General features: G+C 36.1%; 1 protein-coding gene across 1 annotated transcript in view; it reads left to right on the forward strand.

Annotated features, from left to right (window-relative positions):
* CEP120 (centrosomal protein 120) overlaps positions 1–18,670 on the forward strand; it is a 44,982-nt gene that overhangs the window by 13,534 nt on the left and 12,778 nt on the right. Inside the window, exons 10-19 of the mRNA XM_005432988.4 lie at positions 787–961; positions 6,193–6,342; positions 7,192–7,374; positions 9,812–9,908; positions 9,998–10,150; positions 10,832–10,921; positions 11,417–11,509; positions 13,143–13,304; positions 16,821–16,943; positions 18,359–18,457. Coding sequence (XP_005433045.2) covers positions 787–961; positions 6,193–6,342; positions 7,192–7,374; positions 9,812–9,908; positions 9,998–10,150; positions 10,832–10,921; positions 11,417–11,509; positions 13,143–13,304; positions 16,821–16,943; positions 18,359–18,457 — 1,325 coding nt within the window. The remainder of the gene's footprint in view (positions 1–786; positions 962–6,192; positions 6,343–7,191; positions 7,375–9,811; positions 9,909–9,997; positions 10,151–10,831; positions 10,922–11,416; positions 11,510–13,142; positions 13,305–16,820; positions 16,944–18,358; positions 18,458–18,670) is intronic.

The following is an 18,670-nucleotide window of genomic DNA, read 5'->3' on the forward strand; positions in this document are numbered from 1 at the left end:
CATTTTTGGAGACCCTGTTTGTAAAACTTGTATTTTGACCTTATACTCTTTGAAGGCAGTATTGGGTCCCCGTGTAAGGACTTGAGAAGCCTGTATGCAACTGGACAGGCATTCTCACTGTACTTTCTGCTTGCTAAAATAAAAAATGAATGTTGCAGTAGGTGGGTTCTGATCAAAGGGTGTGAGCAGATATGCTTTACTGACATAACTAGAGCATTTTAGTTTTTCAATAGTTAAACCTCAGCTTGGGACCAATAGTTGATGCTGCCTTACATGATCACTGAAGTGACCTGCTGCTCTGTTTTTTTTCAGTCCTCTACTAAAGGCATTAGCTAATTCAAAGCAAACTAAGTTACTACCAGGGATTTTTTTTTGTAGCCCACGTCTTCTGCATGCCCTCAATGTATCTGTTAGATTGAGTGATATATATTGATATAAACTGTTGAAGCTGTAGTCTTGTGACATCCTTCTGAACAATTTAATACCTTGGATCTCAGTCTGAACTTTTCTTCAGTGAGATAGACTTCCATAACTTTGAAGATTAATAAAAAAATGAATAATATTACAGAATCATAAGAAGATTTTACGTATATCACAGTTCTGATGTAACTTAGAAATAGAGTGGCTTTTTTTCATAGTACTAGCTTAAGTTACAAGGAATTTAAATTTCTTGGGGAAGAAACGTATCTGTTTCTTGCATTTAAAATGTGAGACCTATCTTTAACATATTATTTTGGGCAGAACAGATTATTAAAAATGCACACAAATTCTCTTCTATCTTTTCAGCTGCTAATGGTCCTGTAGCTGCATCTCAACCCAACCCTGTGGGTACATCCAGTTCTGAGCCTGTGTCAGCACAGAAAATTGTCATTCCAGCAGCCTCTCACCATTTTTGCTTTTCAATAGACTTACGAAGTATACGTGGTCTGGAAGTTGGTTTTCCAATAAATTGCATTTTAAGGTACAATTTTTTTTGTTCTTCGTAATAACAGTATCTGTCTTTTTAATACAAGGCCTTCATAATCTGAATGATTGGTGGCAGTATGCTGCCTGATGCCTTTTACATAGCTGATTTTCAGTAGCAAAATACTTCAGAATGTTTATCTGGCATATCACTAGACTTTTGAGTATTAAAGATAGTATGTAATATTTCACCTGCACTTTGAGTTGTGTTAACTTTCTTTTGAATACCTGTGCTCAGACAATAAAAATAATTTTTCAGTCCTTAAAGGAAAAGGAGGATTCGTTGCCTCTTTTACTTTCTGGCTGCCTTTCCAGCTGATCAAAGGAGTGATTTCTGTAGCTTTCCATGTCGCCACCAAGAAGTCCTTGTAGCATTTTAGTAAGAGACAGATCACCTGGCTTGTGTGTGACAGTGAATCTAAAGAAAGCACATACTAGTCTTAAAGTGAGGAATTGATGTAGTTGATGTGTTATCATTCTGAGAGGTATTATCAGCATTTTTTGATAGTCTCTGTGTACAAGAAGTAGAGCTTAGCAGGGAGAAGAAGCATCTTTTGTTACATAAATTCCTGGAGTTACAAAAAAGACAAGCTGTCTTGGATACGTGAGTTTTGTGCCTGAAGCAAAACTGCCAGTGCTAGTTTGGAGGAATTGCTTAGAGATTAGTTTATTACTGATGTCAACATGAGAGTATGGAGCACTTTTTGGATACTAAGCAGCTATTAGTTGGGAGGTGAATGCTAAGTTGGAGGAGTAAGAACTAAAAAGGTGTCAGACCAATTAAAAGGATATTGAAACCAGTATCTGTATGGGAGGTTGTGGGTTTGGTTTTTAACATTGCCAGTGAAGAGAGAGCTTTCTTATATCAAGTTGTTTCATTTTAGGTTTTTTCTTAGAGTTTAGGAGCATGATTTTATAGATACAGGCATCACAGATCATAGAATCATTTAGGCTGAAAAAACTTTCAAGATAAGAGTCCAACTGTAACCTTAACACTGCCAAGTCCACCACTAAACTGTGTTCCTAAGCACCACACTTGCAAGTCTTCAATACCTCCAGGCATGGTGATTCAGCCACTGCCCTGGGCAGCCTGTTCCAATGCTTGACAACCATTTCGGTGGAGAAATTTTTCCTAATATCCAACCTAAACCTCCCCTGGTGCAACTCAAGGCTGTTTCCTCTTGTCTAGTCAGTTCTTACTTGGTAGAAGAGACTGACACCCACCTAGCTACAGCCTCCTTGCAGGGACTTGTAGATTCTTGATTCCTACTTAGATCTTCAGCAAGATAACCTAGCAGATTTCCAACCTCCTCTGGAAGCAGCAGCAGCTTCAGATGTATTCCCATTTGCTCTGCATCTGCTGTCCTTTGTGCATTTAAGGCATTAGGTCACTGCAGTCTAGTAGCTCTCCTTCCTGTTCTGGTTGTGTCTAACAAGCTATGTACTGCTTGATTTGTCAGAAGTTTGCACAGTGATCAATATATCATCATTTCTGTTGAAATGGATTTGGGAGTACCTGACATGGGGATCCCAACCCAAAAAGCCAGTACAGATACCACCAACTGATACCTCATGTTTTGCTGCCAATCTTTAATGAAGGATTATATGGCCATGTTAAAAGGGTGCAAAAGTTGTTTGCATTCTCTCTGTGCTGTCTGGGCACTTGCTCAGTGGGGTTGCACTTGAAACATCCAGGTTGGAAGTCAGTTAATGACAGCACTCTTAGCTCTTGCTCTCCTCATGCATCTTCATGACCTCTGTGTTGTCATACATACAACCAAGTTATGCGTTTTTAGATGCTTCCCTTATGCTATCTCTAAACCTTAACTTAAAAACTTTAAAACTTTAAAAATCTATTTCTGATTATTCAGGATTTTCTGAGGCTCATGAGGGAGAAAGGCCTTGAGGAAGGAAGGTGTTTATGGTTCTTATCACTGCTGTTGTCCTAGTACATGTTAAAGAATTTATTTGCAATTTGTTTTATTCAGCTGATGGCAATCAGGATGGTTTCTGGGTTAAAATAGAGTGGTGAGAAGAATGTGGAAAAGTGACCTTGTCCTGCATTTGTGTCTTTAACAGCAAAATGGGCACTAGGTTGCGTAAGAACATCACCTTCCCATGGCATTGTGATGCATTTGTAGGACCTGAGGACTTAGCAGAGAGCTGCTGCAGTGCTGCCTTAGACATGTCATTGCTCACTTTGCCAAACTGCAGTGTTCATAAATATTTTAAACCTGACAGGTATCTTCTAATTGATAAAGCTGCAGTGTTTTGGGCCTTCAGGAAATGCTTTGTGGCTTACTAAAACTTCCCAGCCACTTTAGTTACGCAGAGTAAAGGCAATATAGCTTAATGTTTGAAATTCAGTTAACTGAAAGGGAAAACTTAATGCTAATCTCCTGTAACTGATTTGCCAACCAGGTACATGTTATGTTTAACCTCAGGGGAATCAAAGATGCTTTATGAGCTTCTGCAGTGTAGTATTGCAAGAAAGCAAATGCTTCGTTGCTGAATGAAGATTAGGTTAGAAAAATGTCATTCAGGCTGAGTGACAGGTGGTTTGATTAAGGTGCTCCTGCCTTTTTGCTGGAGAAAAGATAGGAGATCAGTCTTTTTCTGTTTAGGTTGTCATGCAAATTTTCCGTAGAACAGAGTTTCTTAATTTTGTCTTGGTGGAATGAACAGCCTTAAAAAAATGAAGCAAACAACTGCCCCCTAAGAAAAAAAATATAAAAAACACTCATTCAAAAATATCTGCAAGAAACATGGAATGAACTGCCAAACTTAAAATCTTCTCTTAAAGGAGACTTGACAGTATCATGTTTAACACCTTGTTTATAAGAATGTGGATATATATGCATATAGGCCCTTATTAGCCAGCAGGTGTGATTTAATATTGAATGCTTAAGCAAAGTGACTAGTGTGTAGTTAATTAGATGTAAGCCTCTAATGAACACCTGTCAACAGTTCCTTCCAATTAAATTGTTATCTCTATTACAAAAACATGTCACTGCAGTTTTCTGTCAATGATAAGAGTTGGAATATATGTATTAAACTCTTTTTGAATAAATTTCAGGTGTACTTTGCTAAATGCTCCCTGTTTTGAGAGAAGTTGATGGTATGAAGATTGTTTTAGTTGCTTTGAATAGTAACTACAGCTAGTGCCACTGGTGGTTTTGGCAAATGGTCTGATGTTCCTAATGCATGAAAGACCAGACTGAACTTGGAGAGACTGAAGTGTTACCAGCCTAAGCAAGTAACTTTGCTTTTCATTAAGTTTCTTCTTAATATCCCTAAATTTGTTATGGAAAATCAATGTTTAAAAAATGTAACTTGACATTAGAAAAGCTTTTTAATCGAATTACCTTGTTACACTCACATTTCTTGTGGTGCTCGTTAAGTACTTCAAAGTTTAGAAGAAAAATAAGTTTCTGGTCTTGTTGCTACACCTGTAGTGAAGCAGGAACTGTGGAATAATTTCTTGTAGTTCAGCCAGCCAACGTTTACAAAAACAAGTCTTCCACAGAAACAACCAGTCAAATCATAAGAAGTAAGTACTTGTTACAACCAGACAGGATGACTTTTTGTTTAAAAAAAGTATTCCATGAGTTGGACTTTTTTAATTGATGGTATATGGGAATTCAGCGATTCACAGCAGTTTTTATAGTTTGTCTTCTGGTTTCTGTTAGGGCCCTTTTGGTGCACATGACAGCATATCTTTAAGTGGTGATTTGGTCTGAGAGGGTTGAATGTTTATGGCTGTGGAGGTGCATCTGCATTTGCTTTGCATTTGTTGTTCTGACAGAGTTGAGTTCATTACAGTTGCAGCTGGTCACCAGGAAGTCTATTCGTGTTAATGATTCTTGGAGTTTAAACTTTGTTTGAACTAGGGTGAAAAGGTGAGGTTGGGCTGTAGGAGTGGAATATTTTAACACACAACTAATAGAGATTGCATCATTATAATATTTTATGTCTATTATTAAATGGTAAGTGGAATACAGTGTAAAGTGGGTGGACTTCTGTGAAAGCTTTTTCACATAAAATTCCAAAAATGGATTTGTTTGAGAACGGTGACAAGAAGTAGGTTTTGCTGTTTCATGCACTTTGAATTTTAGTCAGTGGTGAATATGGCAAGAAGCTGAAAAGAAGAAACATCCAAACATAAATGCTAAGAAAATTTGCAGGGTAAAAAAAATTGCATTTTCACTGTATATTGGAAGCATTATTTCATTCGGTTCTAAACAAGCGCTTCAAACAGTTATGCTGCTGCTTAAAAAAATTCTATACTTTTGATGAAGTATTTATTTTATTAGTAACTCAGCAGACAGCTGGCATCATCAGCTTCAGCAAAACAAAGTTCAAGAGGTACTTGACCTTCCCTTTGTAGTTTATCATACACTGAATTGTGCCAGGACAGTAGTTTCAGGCCACATTAGAAATCATAATGGTAAAATGATTTGACATTCCCTTTAGTGTGGGAATTAAAAACTAAATTCCTCAAATGTGACTGAAATTTTCAAATGGTTCTGACTCTGCATATATGTATACTTAGTGATAGATTATGACATGTCATATAGTTATAAGTGTTTTTAAGTAGCAATCTATATCTGAATATAATAGGTTTCTTCTATTTCTCTGCTCACTTTAATTGCAGAATTTATTTAAAAGATCAATTTGTGTGATTGTAAACATACAGGTTATTGAAGCTTTTTTGTCAAAATAACAGTAAAATAAATGAAGTTGGATTAGTGCTGAAGTAAATAACAAATATTTGAGAAGAAAATCCTGTTGTTTTGGACTTATTTGTGCAGATTTTGCAACTTCAGTACAAATTGTGCTTCAGTAAAATGTCTGAACTGGTGTTCTTGTGGAAGTTGTAAGAAAAAAGTATCTATTTATTAAGTTACTACCTTACAGCAGGCTTCCAGTACCTAAAAGGGGCCTACAAGAAAGCTGAGGGGGACTTCTTGCAAGGGCATATAGGGTTAAATTAGATAGAAGACATTCTGCACTAAGAGTGGTGAGGCACTGGAACAGGCTGCCCAGAGAAGCTGTGGGTACCCCATCCCTGGCCGTGTTCGGGCTGGATGGGGCTTTGAGCAGCCTGGTCTAGTGGAATGTGTCCCTGCCCATGGCAGAAGGGTGGGAACTAGATTATCTGTAAAGGTCCCTTCCAACTCAAACCATTCTATGATTCAATTTGATTATTTTTGTTATTGTTTTTATTAGGTACTCGTATCCATTTTTTGGCAGTGCAGCCCCTATTATGACAAGCCCACCTGTAGAAGTCAGAAAGAACATGGAAGTCTTTCTTCCACAGTCCTACTGTGCGTTTGACTTTGCAACTATACCTCATCAGCTGCAAGATACATTCTTCAGGTGATAACGTACCTTCTTTTTATCTTAATTATGCTTTTTCTTTTTTTTAATAAATGCAATCACAAGTTCAAAAAGATCATCAGTTTGAGAATTTAGTAAAGAATCCAAGTGTCAGTGCCAGCAAATATTTAATACGCTGATTTTCCAGTTTCTCTATTATTACATTTGGAGTCAGGGACTCTCAAATTCTTGCTGTTCTCCTGAGTACTTACACAGGCATTATTGTTTTCAGAAACAAAGGGTTGTTTCTGTAAGTTCTTAATTTAAAGGTTGATAGCATAGTTTTAACAAAGCATTACTTCAAACGAAATAAGTTTTTTATTCTTCTTTTTAATACACAATGACTAACCAATATCTTTGAAAACAGAGCAAGTACCTAGGAAGCAGAGTACAGTGGTGAGGGCTGTGTCACAATTTTCCCAGTAGTCCCACCACCTTTCACTGATTAAGATACAGAATAAAGATTCACTGAAGTAGTAGTATTTTGAAAGAAGAGGTGGAGGAGATGTAGTCTGAGTGGCAGTGACTAAAATTTGTTTATAGGTATTTATAAATGAAGATGACCTAGGTCTATTAAGATTATTCAGTCAATTGCTTTCACTGCAGCATTTTTCTAGTAATTGGAGAAAGGAATGATAATCTGACCAAAGGAGTAAGTGATGGAGAAGGAAAGTCAGTCTGTCAGATTCCTCTGTGAGTGAGAGCCAGTAAATCCATCTCATTGTTTGACAGTTGTGAATATCAGTGATTTGGGAAGTTACTTTTAGAGAATGAGGTCCTTTTCCCATATGAATAGGAGTGCTTCCTCTTTTGTGTTGATGCCTGACACTAAAACTATTTTTGTTTCAGATTACCTCTGCTGGTTGAATTGTGGCACAAGGATAAAACCGCTAAAGATTTACTTCTAGGGGTGGCAAGACTGCAGCTTTCAAACGTTTTGTCTTCAGAAAAAACACGATTCTTGGGTGGTAATGGTGAGCAATGCTGGCGTCAGACTTCTAATGAAACAGTCAGTGTCACAGCAGCACAAGGGTAAAACTATTTTGAAAATTACTTACTCTGTAGCAAGTTTTGTAGAATTGTTTGTTTAACATTTCCCTGGAAGAGGGCAAGCTCTTCCTGTTTACTTTTTTGAAGTAAGTAAACAGGCTGCAATGTACTGCAGTATGGGGGTGGGAATAGGCATCCAAAAGACTAAAAGTTAAATTGCCACAGGTATATTGTGCAACCCCACACCACTACCAGAATCATTGTACTAAACATTTGTATAATAATGATATTGGGTAAGCTTCACAGACAGACTAAAGACAGAAATAATTGGAAAAAATGTTACTGAGGCATTTTCCAGTCTGAGTTATTTAACAGTTACAAAAAGTTGTTGATGTTGCAGCCAGTAGTTAAGACTGTTTGTCCACAGTATGCTTTTAGATGCAACAGACTTCAGTGAAATTTAGGACAGATATATCTGTAGAGTGGAGAGGTTTTATGTTTCAGGCCTACGTGCTGTGATAGTAGCAGGAGTTTGAGCTTGTGTACATCAGAAAGAGCACTGTTATTATACTGTTCTGTCTGAATTAATTTGCATAGAGGAGTGATTTCTTTTTTTATATATGAAGAAACTTAATTTATAATTCTGTCTTGTTGAAGATGTGAATGTGAACTGTGCTAGCAATCAGTGTCTGGACCCTCATCGTTTTGTGTGTGATAATGGACCTTGATTATGCCTTTAGAAATAAATACAATTGCTATTAAAATTGAGAGCAGTTTTAAACCTCTAATCCAGGGGTCCTCAAACTAAGGCCCACAGGCTGGATACGGCCCCCCAGGGTCCTCAGTCCGGCCCCCGGTATTTACAGACCCCGCTGCCGGGGGTTGGGAGGGGGAAACCAAGCAGCCGCAGATGACTGCCTGCCACTGCATCCGCGCCGGCCCCCTGGTTAAAGTTTGAGGACCCCTGCTCTAATCCTACAGATAAGTAAAACACGCTATATTTGACACACAGGAAACTTCAGGTTATTGACACAACTGACAGAAAACTGATCTCTGACTTCATTTAAACTTTTTTGTGTGAAAGTCTGTGGGGAGTTACTTTATGATCTCACTGTACATTAAGGTTCACATTTTCACCCATAGTAAGTTTGTTAAAATGAAACCTGGTTTTGCGTAAAACTTAATAACCACTAGATGGCATTCTCAAAATGTAATCAGGTCACTCTGTTGTGCTGTGTTGATACCTCTCTAGCTTTGCTATAGTTGATCTAATGTCCTTTTTATGCTGATATGTTAAACTGACTTAATTATTCAGATTTCTGATGTCCACTACTTTGAATCTTGTTTTCTTTTTTAATCAGTGACTGATAGAAAGTTGTAAGAATTTAATATAGTAATTCATTTTAACTTATGTGAAGTACAAATATTTGGGTTTTTTCCCTTGCAAATAAGTGCAGAAGATTGCACCTTTAAAAATATTTTAGTGTTGGTTTTTTGTATTTGCTGGAAGAGAATTTCTGTGAAAACTACAGCCTTGGTTAATTCTTGCAGCCTTTTGTTGCAAATTGCTTGATGTGCAATTCTGCAGCTTCCAGGTGTCAAGTGATTGTTTAATTGCCTTTGCATCAGTGAGTAGTTATAATTGAAATTGTAGTTTTGTTTCTGACGAAGGACTGGTGTAGACCACAGTATACTTTAATGTTAGACTAGTGATAACTTTGTTACATGACTTGTGTCTATTCCTTCTGTTAATATCTTTCTGGGTAAAAAACAAGCAAACAAAAAGCCCCCCAAAACCAAAATAAAACCAAAACCTTCCTTTGTTTACTATGTTTTGTCTATGATTAGAGATGGCCAGAGACAAACTGCTCCACTTAAGTAGAAACTGAAACTGATTTCAAATTAGTTTATTAAAGTATCTGTTATCTAGAGATTTTTTTCACTGTACAGGAGCAGGTAGATATCTGACCTGTAGGTGGATTTGAAGTTGTCAGTTCCCTGTGCTAAAGCTTCCAGAAATGTGTTCTTAGTAATCCAAGGGTAGCTTATGACACATGATATGCTAGGTGACTTACTATACTGTGGATAACTAGAACATTAGTGTTTAACATTTAAAAAAGCAAGACTAATGAAATTCATTGAGTATCTTGGAACAAAGTTGGCAACAATACCTGTATTCAACAGGTATGTTTGTTAGCAAGATTTCACACTGCAGGTGCAGTTGTGGATCATTTGTTACAGGGATGTGTTGATTATAGTAAGCTGTTTAAAGTCAGAAAGCTTATTGTAGATGTGTAAATTGATCCCGAAGTTAAAACAATATACATGGGAAACATGTTTGAGCTGTCATGTAGGCAACTAATTAGAGTCCCGGAGCATATGTAGAACCTTTTAGCACAAAACTTTGCTGTTGTCTTACAATTCACTTCCTGTATTTTTAAGACAGTTTTCACTAAAAGCATTCTAATGCTGTTTATAGGGCAGGCAACAGAATAGCAGAGCTTTCATATGCTATCACTTTGGAAGACTACGGGCTTGTGAAAATGCAAGAAGTTCTGGTGTCAGATTCTTCTCAGGTAAATTTTAAATAAATTTTATCCTCCTTCCCTGAATACTACTTTGACAAGTTGGGTTTCCAGTTAAAAATCCACTGTTGTTACATCAGTGTGTAGGTGGTGGTCAGCAACAGCATGTCCCTCACGCTCAGCCTCGTTGTCCTCCAGAAAACCACCCAGAACCTCGAGAAACTCTTGAATACAAAGCAGCACTGGAGTTAGAAATGTGGAAGGAAATGCAAGAGGACATTTTTGAAAATCAGGTTTTTACACTTTTAGTTTATTTCCTAGATGGCATGACTGCCAGGGAAGCTTTAGCAGAGTTGATGAGAGGAATATTAACTGCTGTTTTTCTTAAACTTCACCACTGTTTTGAATAAGAACTAAATTTTTCTCATACAGAACATTCAAACTTCAGATGTGCACAAATATATTCTGTACTCATAGGGAAGAAGGCTAATTGTTTTCTGTTAAGTGACCAAAGTAGGTGCTAGGTAGTGAGTTACAGAATACTCCTTTCAGAATTTCCCCTTACTGTTTATGAAGTACGGGAGATACTCAAGATTCAAATTATTGGTGTTAAATATTAACACTGTGGTTTTTTATTCTGAGTCAAAATCCATTGCTGTGTTTCTATTCTTGATGTCGTTCTAGGTGTTAGTTACATGCTTCTTTCTAAAAAATACTAAGACTCTAGTGTCTATATGTTAAGATATCTTTCTCAAACTTGGGCTTACTTTGCATTTTGTACTTAAGGGTAAGAAATATCTTTCGCTATTAGAATCATACCTTGAGTTATACATGTCAGTGTACAAAAACTAATTTTCAGTTATTTTGTTTCAAGGCGTAGTTCTGGTAGTACTCTTGCCTTTAAATGGTGCTTCCAACAATCTTGATTTGGTTTTCTGGTTTGGGGGTTTTGTTCCTTTTCTTGCTCTTACAAGCTTAAGAAGAAGGAAACAGTCCATATGCAAGCACTTGCAGAAGAATGGAAGAAAAGAGATAGAGAGAGAGAAGCATTAGTGAAGAAAAAGGTAAGGAAATTCATACGTATACTTGCTAAAGGTCTCATTATAAATCTCATATCACTGTAAAAATTTGACAAAATATTTCATGATTCTAACATGGAACAAAGGGTCTGTGATTAGTCTTCACATCTACTGGTATACATGCATCTAGTCTACAACAGTGCAGAAAATTAAAAGTAGCCCCTAATCATAGAATACTTGTTAGCAATGCTTTAGGTTAGCTTGCTTTCTTTGGGGGCTTTTAACTTCAACTGCTTTTCATTTGCGTAGTCAAAAACTACTTCTACAGCCCCACTGTTCATGGTAACCTGTTAGCCTTTATTGCATTAGGAAAAAAAGCCTCTCCACTGCGATTTCTTCATTAAGAGCTGTAGATTTGTTTTACATGTAAATTTACAAACAAATATTGTCAATGTTTTATACCACAGCAAGAGTAAACTTTTTTTGCCTGCCTAAACCAGTTTTCATTGCAAGAAAAAACTGCCTTTTTTGTTCTTTTAGGTAGCAGAGTATACTGTTTTGGAAGAACAACTTCAGAAAACCCTGAGAGATCTAGATAAACGAGAAAGGCAGCTTTTTAGTGCTGAATCAGAGGTAAAAGTGTTTGGTCATTTTAAACAGTGCAATTGCATGAGCTATTTCTATAAGGGGTGTTGAATTTTCATATAGAGACAATTGTGACCCGTGTATAAGAACTGAAGTAGCTGCATTGATACTGATACAGAGGAGCTCTAAAAAATTAAGCCAAGTGTTGTTACAACTACACATTTTTATTGAAATGGAAATTGAATGATCTCTTAAATGGCTTACTAGATTTACAGAACCTTTAAGTTTTCTATTTTTAACAGTATTGGTGTCATGGAGACATTATATAACATTATTATATCTCCCATTTTAAATTTGGTATGGTCAACTGAACATTGTACATGTATGCAAGAGTGCTTTACTTAAAACAGTAGTCGCTAGATTAACCATTGCAATAGGAGAAGGTGACGAGGAGAGCTGGGAGAAATTGCAGTTGTCCAGGTTTTGTTATCCAGCAATTTGATAGAGTTCCAGTTGTACTTTTTTCATAGTGACAGGGCCAAAGAAGATGTGGGAGAAACCAGTAGTTACCACTGTTTCTAGATCTCACTGAGCACCCTCAAGATGAGAAAATGGGGTGGGAGACCTCAGGGAAGCTAGTAATATGAAAAGAGAAAGAAGGAAAATAAATTGCCTATTTTTGTACTTTATGACAAACTCACAATTATATAGGTGAACAGCTGTGGTGACTTAGTTGACCAACAAACTCGCATTCCACTTGTAGCTGAGATTAATCTTTTTATCCTAACAATCCCTCCTGTGCTTGTGAACAAAGCTAAGAAAGCTCCCAGCACAGGGACTGGCTGGTTGAGTCTGCATCCTGTCCTGTACTCAGGCTGTCTACACCCCTCATGTTGTAGTTTATGCTGTAAATAATGCCTGACTTTACTTCTAACATCTATGCAAAAGAAATGGTGTTGTTTGGCAAACATTTCAGTCTGAGTAAAAGTATTTTGAATCTCATACATGTTTGTCTCAAAACTTGCTCTAAAATTAGTGAGATTCTGACCTGAGTGTATAGAAATAATGAAAGCTGGTAGATTCCAAAAAATCTTGACAAAATTATGTAAGGTTCATTTAGCAATTACTTAGTTTGAGAAATGGGCTGTTCGGAGAGGTTTCTATTCAGCTAGCAGTTATCTAGGCTGGTAAAATCTTTCTACAAAGTTCAAACATGTCAAGGACTGTTTTCATGTTTAGCTCAATTATAAATTCTCTCAGTATACTCAGTTTGGAAAGTGTGATGCTACTGACCTAAAGGCCTCTTGGCTGTAGCTGTGGCTTCACTGTTTCTGCAGTGAAGGGGCATATTTAGCTTTTTCGTTTGTAGTTGAAAGGTGGATATAAAATTTGCCTGTAGCAAGCCCACGTAGAAAGTACAGTAGAGAGATAGATAGCTCCTTTTTTACTATAGTCAAGCAAGAGTATATTTGTAGCCCAAATACCTGCAAATCACTGTCATTTGTTAAACTGAAAGCCAACTAAAAATACATAGCAAACATATAGATAACAATGGAATTTCTATTGTTTAATTTATAAAGTGGATAACAATTTTTTTCTGTCATGAGTAGTAGTAACAGTTGTAAGAAAGGCTCTTAAAGCTGTTGCACCTATGGATTAATATAAATGTCTCACTTCTAAGCTGCAAAGAGTAAAGAAGGAGGTGCAAGCAGAGCATGAACGAAATCTGCAGGAGCTACAGGATTCTGTGCGGCGAGCCAGAGAAGAATGTTCGCACCAGGTTGAGCTAGAAAGGTCAAAAATGAAACAGTTGGAAGAAGACAAGCTTCGCTTACAGCAGCAGGTAAGTACACTTAAATTTTCTGCCTCAACATTTTTTACTTAAGGAAGCATTTTTGAAATAAGTATACTAAGTTGAGCAATAGTTTTGAGGCAAGCGTGTTCTGGCAACTTTGTCATTAAACATTTTGTCTCCCTTGTTTGGTGAGTTACATGCTGGGATCAGTCTGTCAGTCTTGGTCAGTAGTAGGGCCGGTGGTTATAATTTTTTTCCAGCACTGAAAATCAAACAGTAATTACAAGCGCATGTTACATGTAGAACCTGATGAGCAGTATACATTTCAGTGACTTAACAAATTACTAGCACTTAACATCTAGGAAGACATCTAAGCAGCTTGACTATGCAGTTTGTTTTATTCTTCCATTGCAGAAGAGTTATTTCTTCTATCTTAATAGGGGCAGAGGTGGGGGGAGAATTTTATTGTTAATGATCTTCTGAAAGTAGCAGTTTCATTAAACCAAGAAAATTAGACTACATTCTGTGATCCTGTAAGTTAGCTTTTGCACTAACAATAAGGTTAGTCTAGCTATTTTTCTTGACTGTTAAAGCATACTGTAAAATTTCAAGTTAATACTAGCTTTTTTGAGCAGTTACAATATTAGATACTCAATTTGTTAAGTAAGTGAAATCTTAGTAATATGTAAGTTTTTTTCAAAGTGCTTATTTTATGTAGATGGATTACTTGCTTTGGTGCTTTTCATTTGTGATATGTGACAGTGATAATGCCACCATAGCTTTGACTAGTTGAACTGTATCAGTCAAATGTGTATTTTTGTATGAAGAATTGTGCTGAGATTTTGTGGGTTTTTTAGTTTAATATTAAACACTGATATTAACCTACTTATTTTTATGTCAGCATGTTAACCACAGTACAGTGAACTCTTTAAATATAGCAAATATAAAAAAGCTGCTAATCATCACTATTTTAGTGAACACTCCTTGAACTGAGATTGCAGAACACAATTCTCTTCAAACTGCTAAGTGCATCACTTCTCTGCATCGTAGATGTGTTGTTGGCAGCTACCAATGCTGTATCAGTCCAGACAAGATAACCAATAGTTCTTCAGGCTCAAGTGGCCAAATGCCCCCATCTAGGAGTTACTTCCATTTTCATTGTTTTGAGTCCCACTGACTTTTAGTTAGATTGCAATAGTATCACAATGACTTTCTTTTTTGTTCAGAACAGACATACTGTATCAGACCAGAGATCCAGTTAGCTCAGCATTCTGTTGCAGCAGTGGTTGGATTTAAAGGGCAAGAAAATATGAAATGAGACAATGAGAAAATACAGTTTTGGTGTATCCAACAAAACCATCAAAAGTTACATGTACCCTCAGCCACAGGCAGCATTTTATATTTATGACTCCATTGGTGAAAGTATTCTTCATGAATTAATCTGATCCTTTTTAAAAAGTATTTCTATTTTTAGCATCACAACTTCCTGTGGCAGTGAGTTCTAAAATGTGTTGTATATTTTAAAACTTCTTTTGTTCATTTTAAGCTTGTTGCTTAATTATGAGGAGGCCTTTAGTGCCTGTACTACCTATATACCGTTCCTGGTTGCTTAGGTGTCTGTCATACTGCGTCTTCAAAACATGGCTATGTTTTGTTTTGCTTTGTATGAAGGCCATTCCTTCAAGGTGATCATCCCTGCTGTCTTTCTCTGTGCTGTTCCTGTTATTTTGAGTCTCATGGTTCGGTGTGAGGTGGTTGTTGGAGTATTGCACATAAGACAAGCATTTTTCTTTTGCTTTACTGTGGGTGGGATGGGTTTCTGTTTTTTTGCTTTGGAGTCTCACTGTAGGATGGTTCCCTTTGTAAAGTGTATGAGCAGAAAGTTTCTGTTGCCATTAGTTTTGATGAGTCTTTCTTCTTACCTTCCTTGGGTGTGGGGTTTTTGTTTTATTTTGTTTAACAAGGAATGTTCTACAGCAAATCATAATTGTTCTAAACAATAGGCTTTGACTTACTCCTTACCTTTGAGGAGATGTGTCAATACACAATTTTCACATTTGTATTGTAGAGTTCTCTAAATGTGTAACTTTGTTGGGAGGTAAGCCCCACTATCTTCTAGAGAATGTCCTTGAAGCATCCACCTTGAAGAACATCACTTTTACTTCCTGAATAAGGAGGTTGTGCTTGGTGATTCATGCAGCTCCCTAACAGTTCACAACCTGAACCTGAAATTCAATATTTGAAAGTGTTTTCAGAGCCAAACAAGAAATTAAACATTATTATAGAAGTTCTAGGGAGAGCTGGCATTTCTCATTGCTGAAGTTGGTTAGTTACTGCCTTTGTCATCAGCATCATGTCTGTATGTCTGCTTTAAAAAGAAATTGGTAAAAATAGGATGGTCATAAACAGTATCCATTATCTTTTGTCAAAGTTGGCTATTGTGGTTATATGTGAAAAGTAACGGCAGTGAACTATGCTTTTGCATGGCTCCTTAGGAAGCATCTTTACTTTCTTACATAAATTCCATAAAAATAATAGGTGCAGAAAGTGAAACTTTGGAAGAAAAATAGATGTGACCCAGTTGGGACATTCAAAGAACTAAAATACTGATGTACCAGTAGAAGCTGTAGGCCTTGAAACACAAATATATTCTCTTAACCATTTTCATCAGTGTTCTAAACTGTTGGATAAATTTCATGAAAGTAGTTACATTAACTAGTTGACCTAAATAAGAGTGCAGCATTTGGGATCCTATTCTGTGAAGGAATGCATCACTTGTATCAGGTGTGTATAAGGTATTTATAGTTGCATAATAAGTAACAGAAGAAGAACATAAGCTAATTTTAGAGAACAAAATTCTTATACGTTATAATAAAAAACTGTTAAATGTTTGACACTACACAATCATTTTGCTACAAAGAATTTATTGGCATAATTTCTCAAATTACCCATTTTAAGATGAAAAGCAAAGGTTTCTTTATAAAATCTTTATGAAACTGGAAGTACGCAGTGAGGGCAGAGGTATGTAGAGTTAAATCATTAGTCACTGAGGTCTTTCTACTTTAGCCTTTCTTCTAAATCATTTGGCTATACAAAGTACTAGTTATTTCCTCTTCCAGACATTCCTAAACAAGTTATGCTGGTGGAATTGAGTAAGTAATAAAACTTCATATAGTAGATAACACTGTTGGCTTTCTTTTAAAGATGTGTATAAATCTTAATAGTTTTGTTTTCTGTATTTCTTTTGCAAGTCTTTTTAGAAATGTGGACAGCAAAGTTTATAAATCTTGAGCTTCCATATATGAGGACAGACTTGTTTTTTCTCTCCAGTACGGAGCAAAGATCCGCTTTAAAACTCTTCCTATTAAAACATTGCTGTATGCCATTGTCAAGAAATGATTAATTATGAATGTGTAGCTTTCAGTGTCTGTTTTATATCGGGTAATTGACACTAAGATGTTTGTTCCAGGGACTAAGGAGTAACTTAAGTTCTGTAACCTAATTCTTTGTCGCTGAGTGTATTTTTCTGCTAACATGCATTATTTTTTGATCTCTTTCATGTAGCTTTATGAAGCAGAAAATAAACACAAAATTTTGGAGAAAGAGTTCCACCAATACAAAGAACAGCAAAGTAGCAAACCAGAAATCCAGCTACAATCAGAAATAAATCTTCTTACTTTAGAAAAGGTACCTTGGATTTTTTTCTAGTCTTTAAAAACTGTCACAATGGTCCACTTACTGATAAGGGACACGTAGAATAATCTTGCATGATAAACTGGGTAATTTGTCATTGCTCTATTTTTTCAAACGGTTCCCTCAGACTTTAAGTATTTAGACACAAATAAGGCCAGTAGTTGCCTTATATCTGTAGAGGAAGCAGTAGTGTTAGAGGATAAGGCAGGAAAAACCCTGACCTATATATTTAAATCGCTACCATTCTGATTTAAGCTAGGGAGGCTGAGCATTCAGTTGATCAAACTAAATAAAGATGAAGATTTTCTTATGAGGATTAATCCAGAGTGGTATTCCATCATGTGCATTGTTTTTTTTAAAGTACGTCAGAAAAGACTGTGTTATTCTCAGAGGGATGGAATCACTGTCATAAGTTGATTTCTTAGAAACCATGCATGCCTTCAGCAGAGGATATTTTTCTTAATTAAAACCACAGTTACGGGCATTTTGTACTCAAATTATTGTGAGGTTTGAGTTAAATTGTTAATTGAATAAGCTGAAAAAATGGACCAGCCTTCTTGGCACAAAATGTACACAGTTATATGGCCAGTCTGCTTGTTACTGTGTGTTTGAATAACTTCTAATGCCAGCTAATTATTCAAAATATGTTTCTGTCTATAAATAAAACCTTTATTTAAAATATTTCTAGATTTCCTATTTTTGTTACTTTTAAAAAATCAGTGCTTTAAGATCTTCGCATATTCAGTGGTACCTAATTTTTGTCTGTTTGAAAGAAAATACGCCTCATAGCTGTTAATTAAAAATGTTTGGGTTTTGAGGTTACTGTACTCAGTGTGCTTCATAACTGTTTGCCTTTTAATATTTTTTTCACTGAAAGCAATGAATTTTTTGGGTGTGTAACTTTTTAAAAGATTTATTTAGATAAGATCAAAGATTCACACTCAATATGTAGATTTTAAAGAATGGTTTGAACAGATGTCTATTTCAGAGAAAAGAATGTAGTACATATCTTCAATCAGCTGCAAGAAAGAAAAAACTACACACCTTTTAAAGGCAAGATTTATCCATCAATGTTTCTATTAAATTAGTGTCTATAATCTTACTTTAGAAAAAAAAGGCAGGGGTTGCTAATTTGAGAATCTTAAATTTAAACGTTATGTCAGCAGATTTAGTGCTAGAAACCAATCCTTCTGTATAGACAGCTATCCAATAAAAATAAGGCTATATTTTAAACAAGAAAATGTTCATGTGCCATAATATTTATGTTATATTGTATAACAGCTTTAGATGATGTTGTATGTTACACTACATAAACACTTTTCTTAAACCAGACCCTTTGTATATATACATCTTTCAGTGATTGTTACTGCTGTTATTGCTTCAGCTGATATGATTTTAATTGCTTTTAGGCTGAACTTGAAAGAAAGTTAGAATCGGCTACCAAGTCAAAGCTCCACTACAAACAACAATGGACAAGAGCTTTGAAAGAACTTGCAAGGTTAAAACAGGTATGCAGGTTTTCTTTTGTCATATGAGACAGCCAAGTTAATGCAGTGTTGGAAGCTACTTAAAATTACTGTTACATACCGGCAATTTTCATTTTATTAGTGTTTGCCTTTGCCAAATATAAGCTGAGCTATACATTTTACAAAAATGAGTACAGCAAAACTCATTTTAATTTGACACTGAACTCAGGAAAGACCAAGGCTCAGATCTGCAAA

Source organism: Falco cherrug, chromosome Z (genome assembly GCF_023634085.1).
Source record: "Falco cherrug isolate bFalChe1 chromosome Z, bFalChe1.pri, whole genome shotgun sequence".
NCBI classification, from domain to species: Eukaryota; Metazoa; Chordata; class Aves; order Falconiformes; family Falconidae; genus Falco; species Falco cherrug.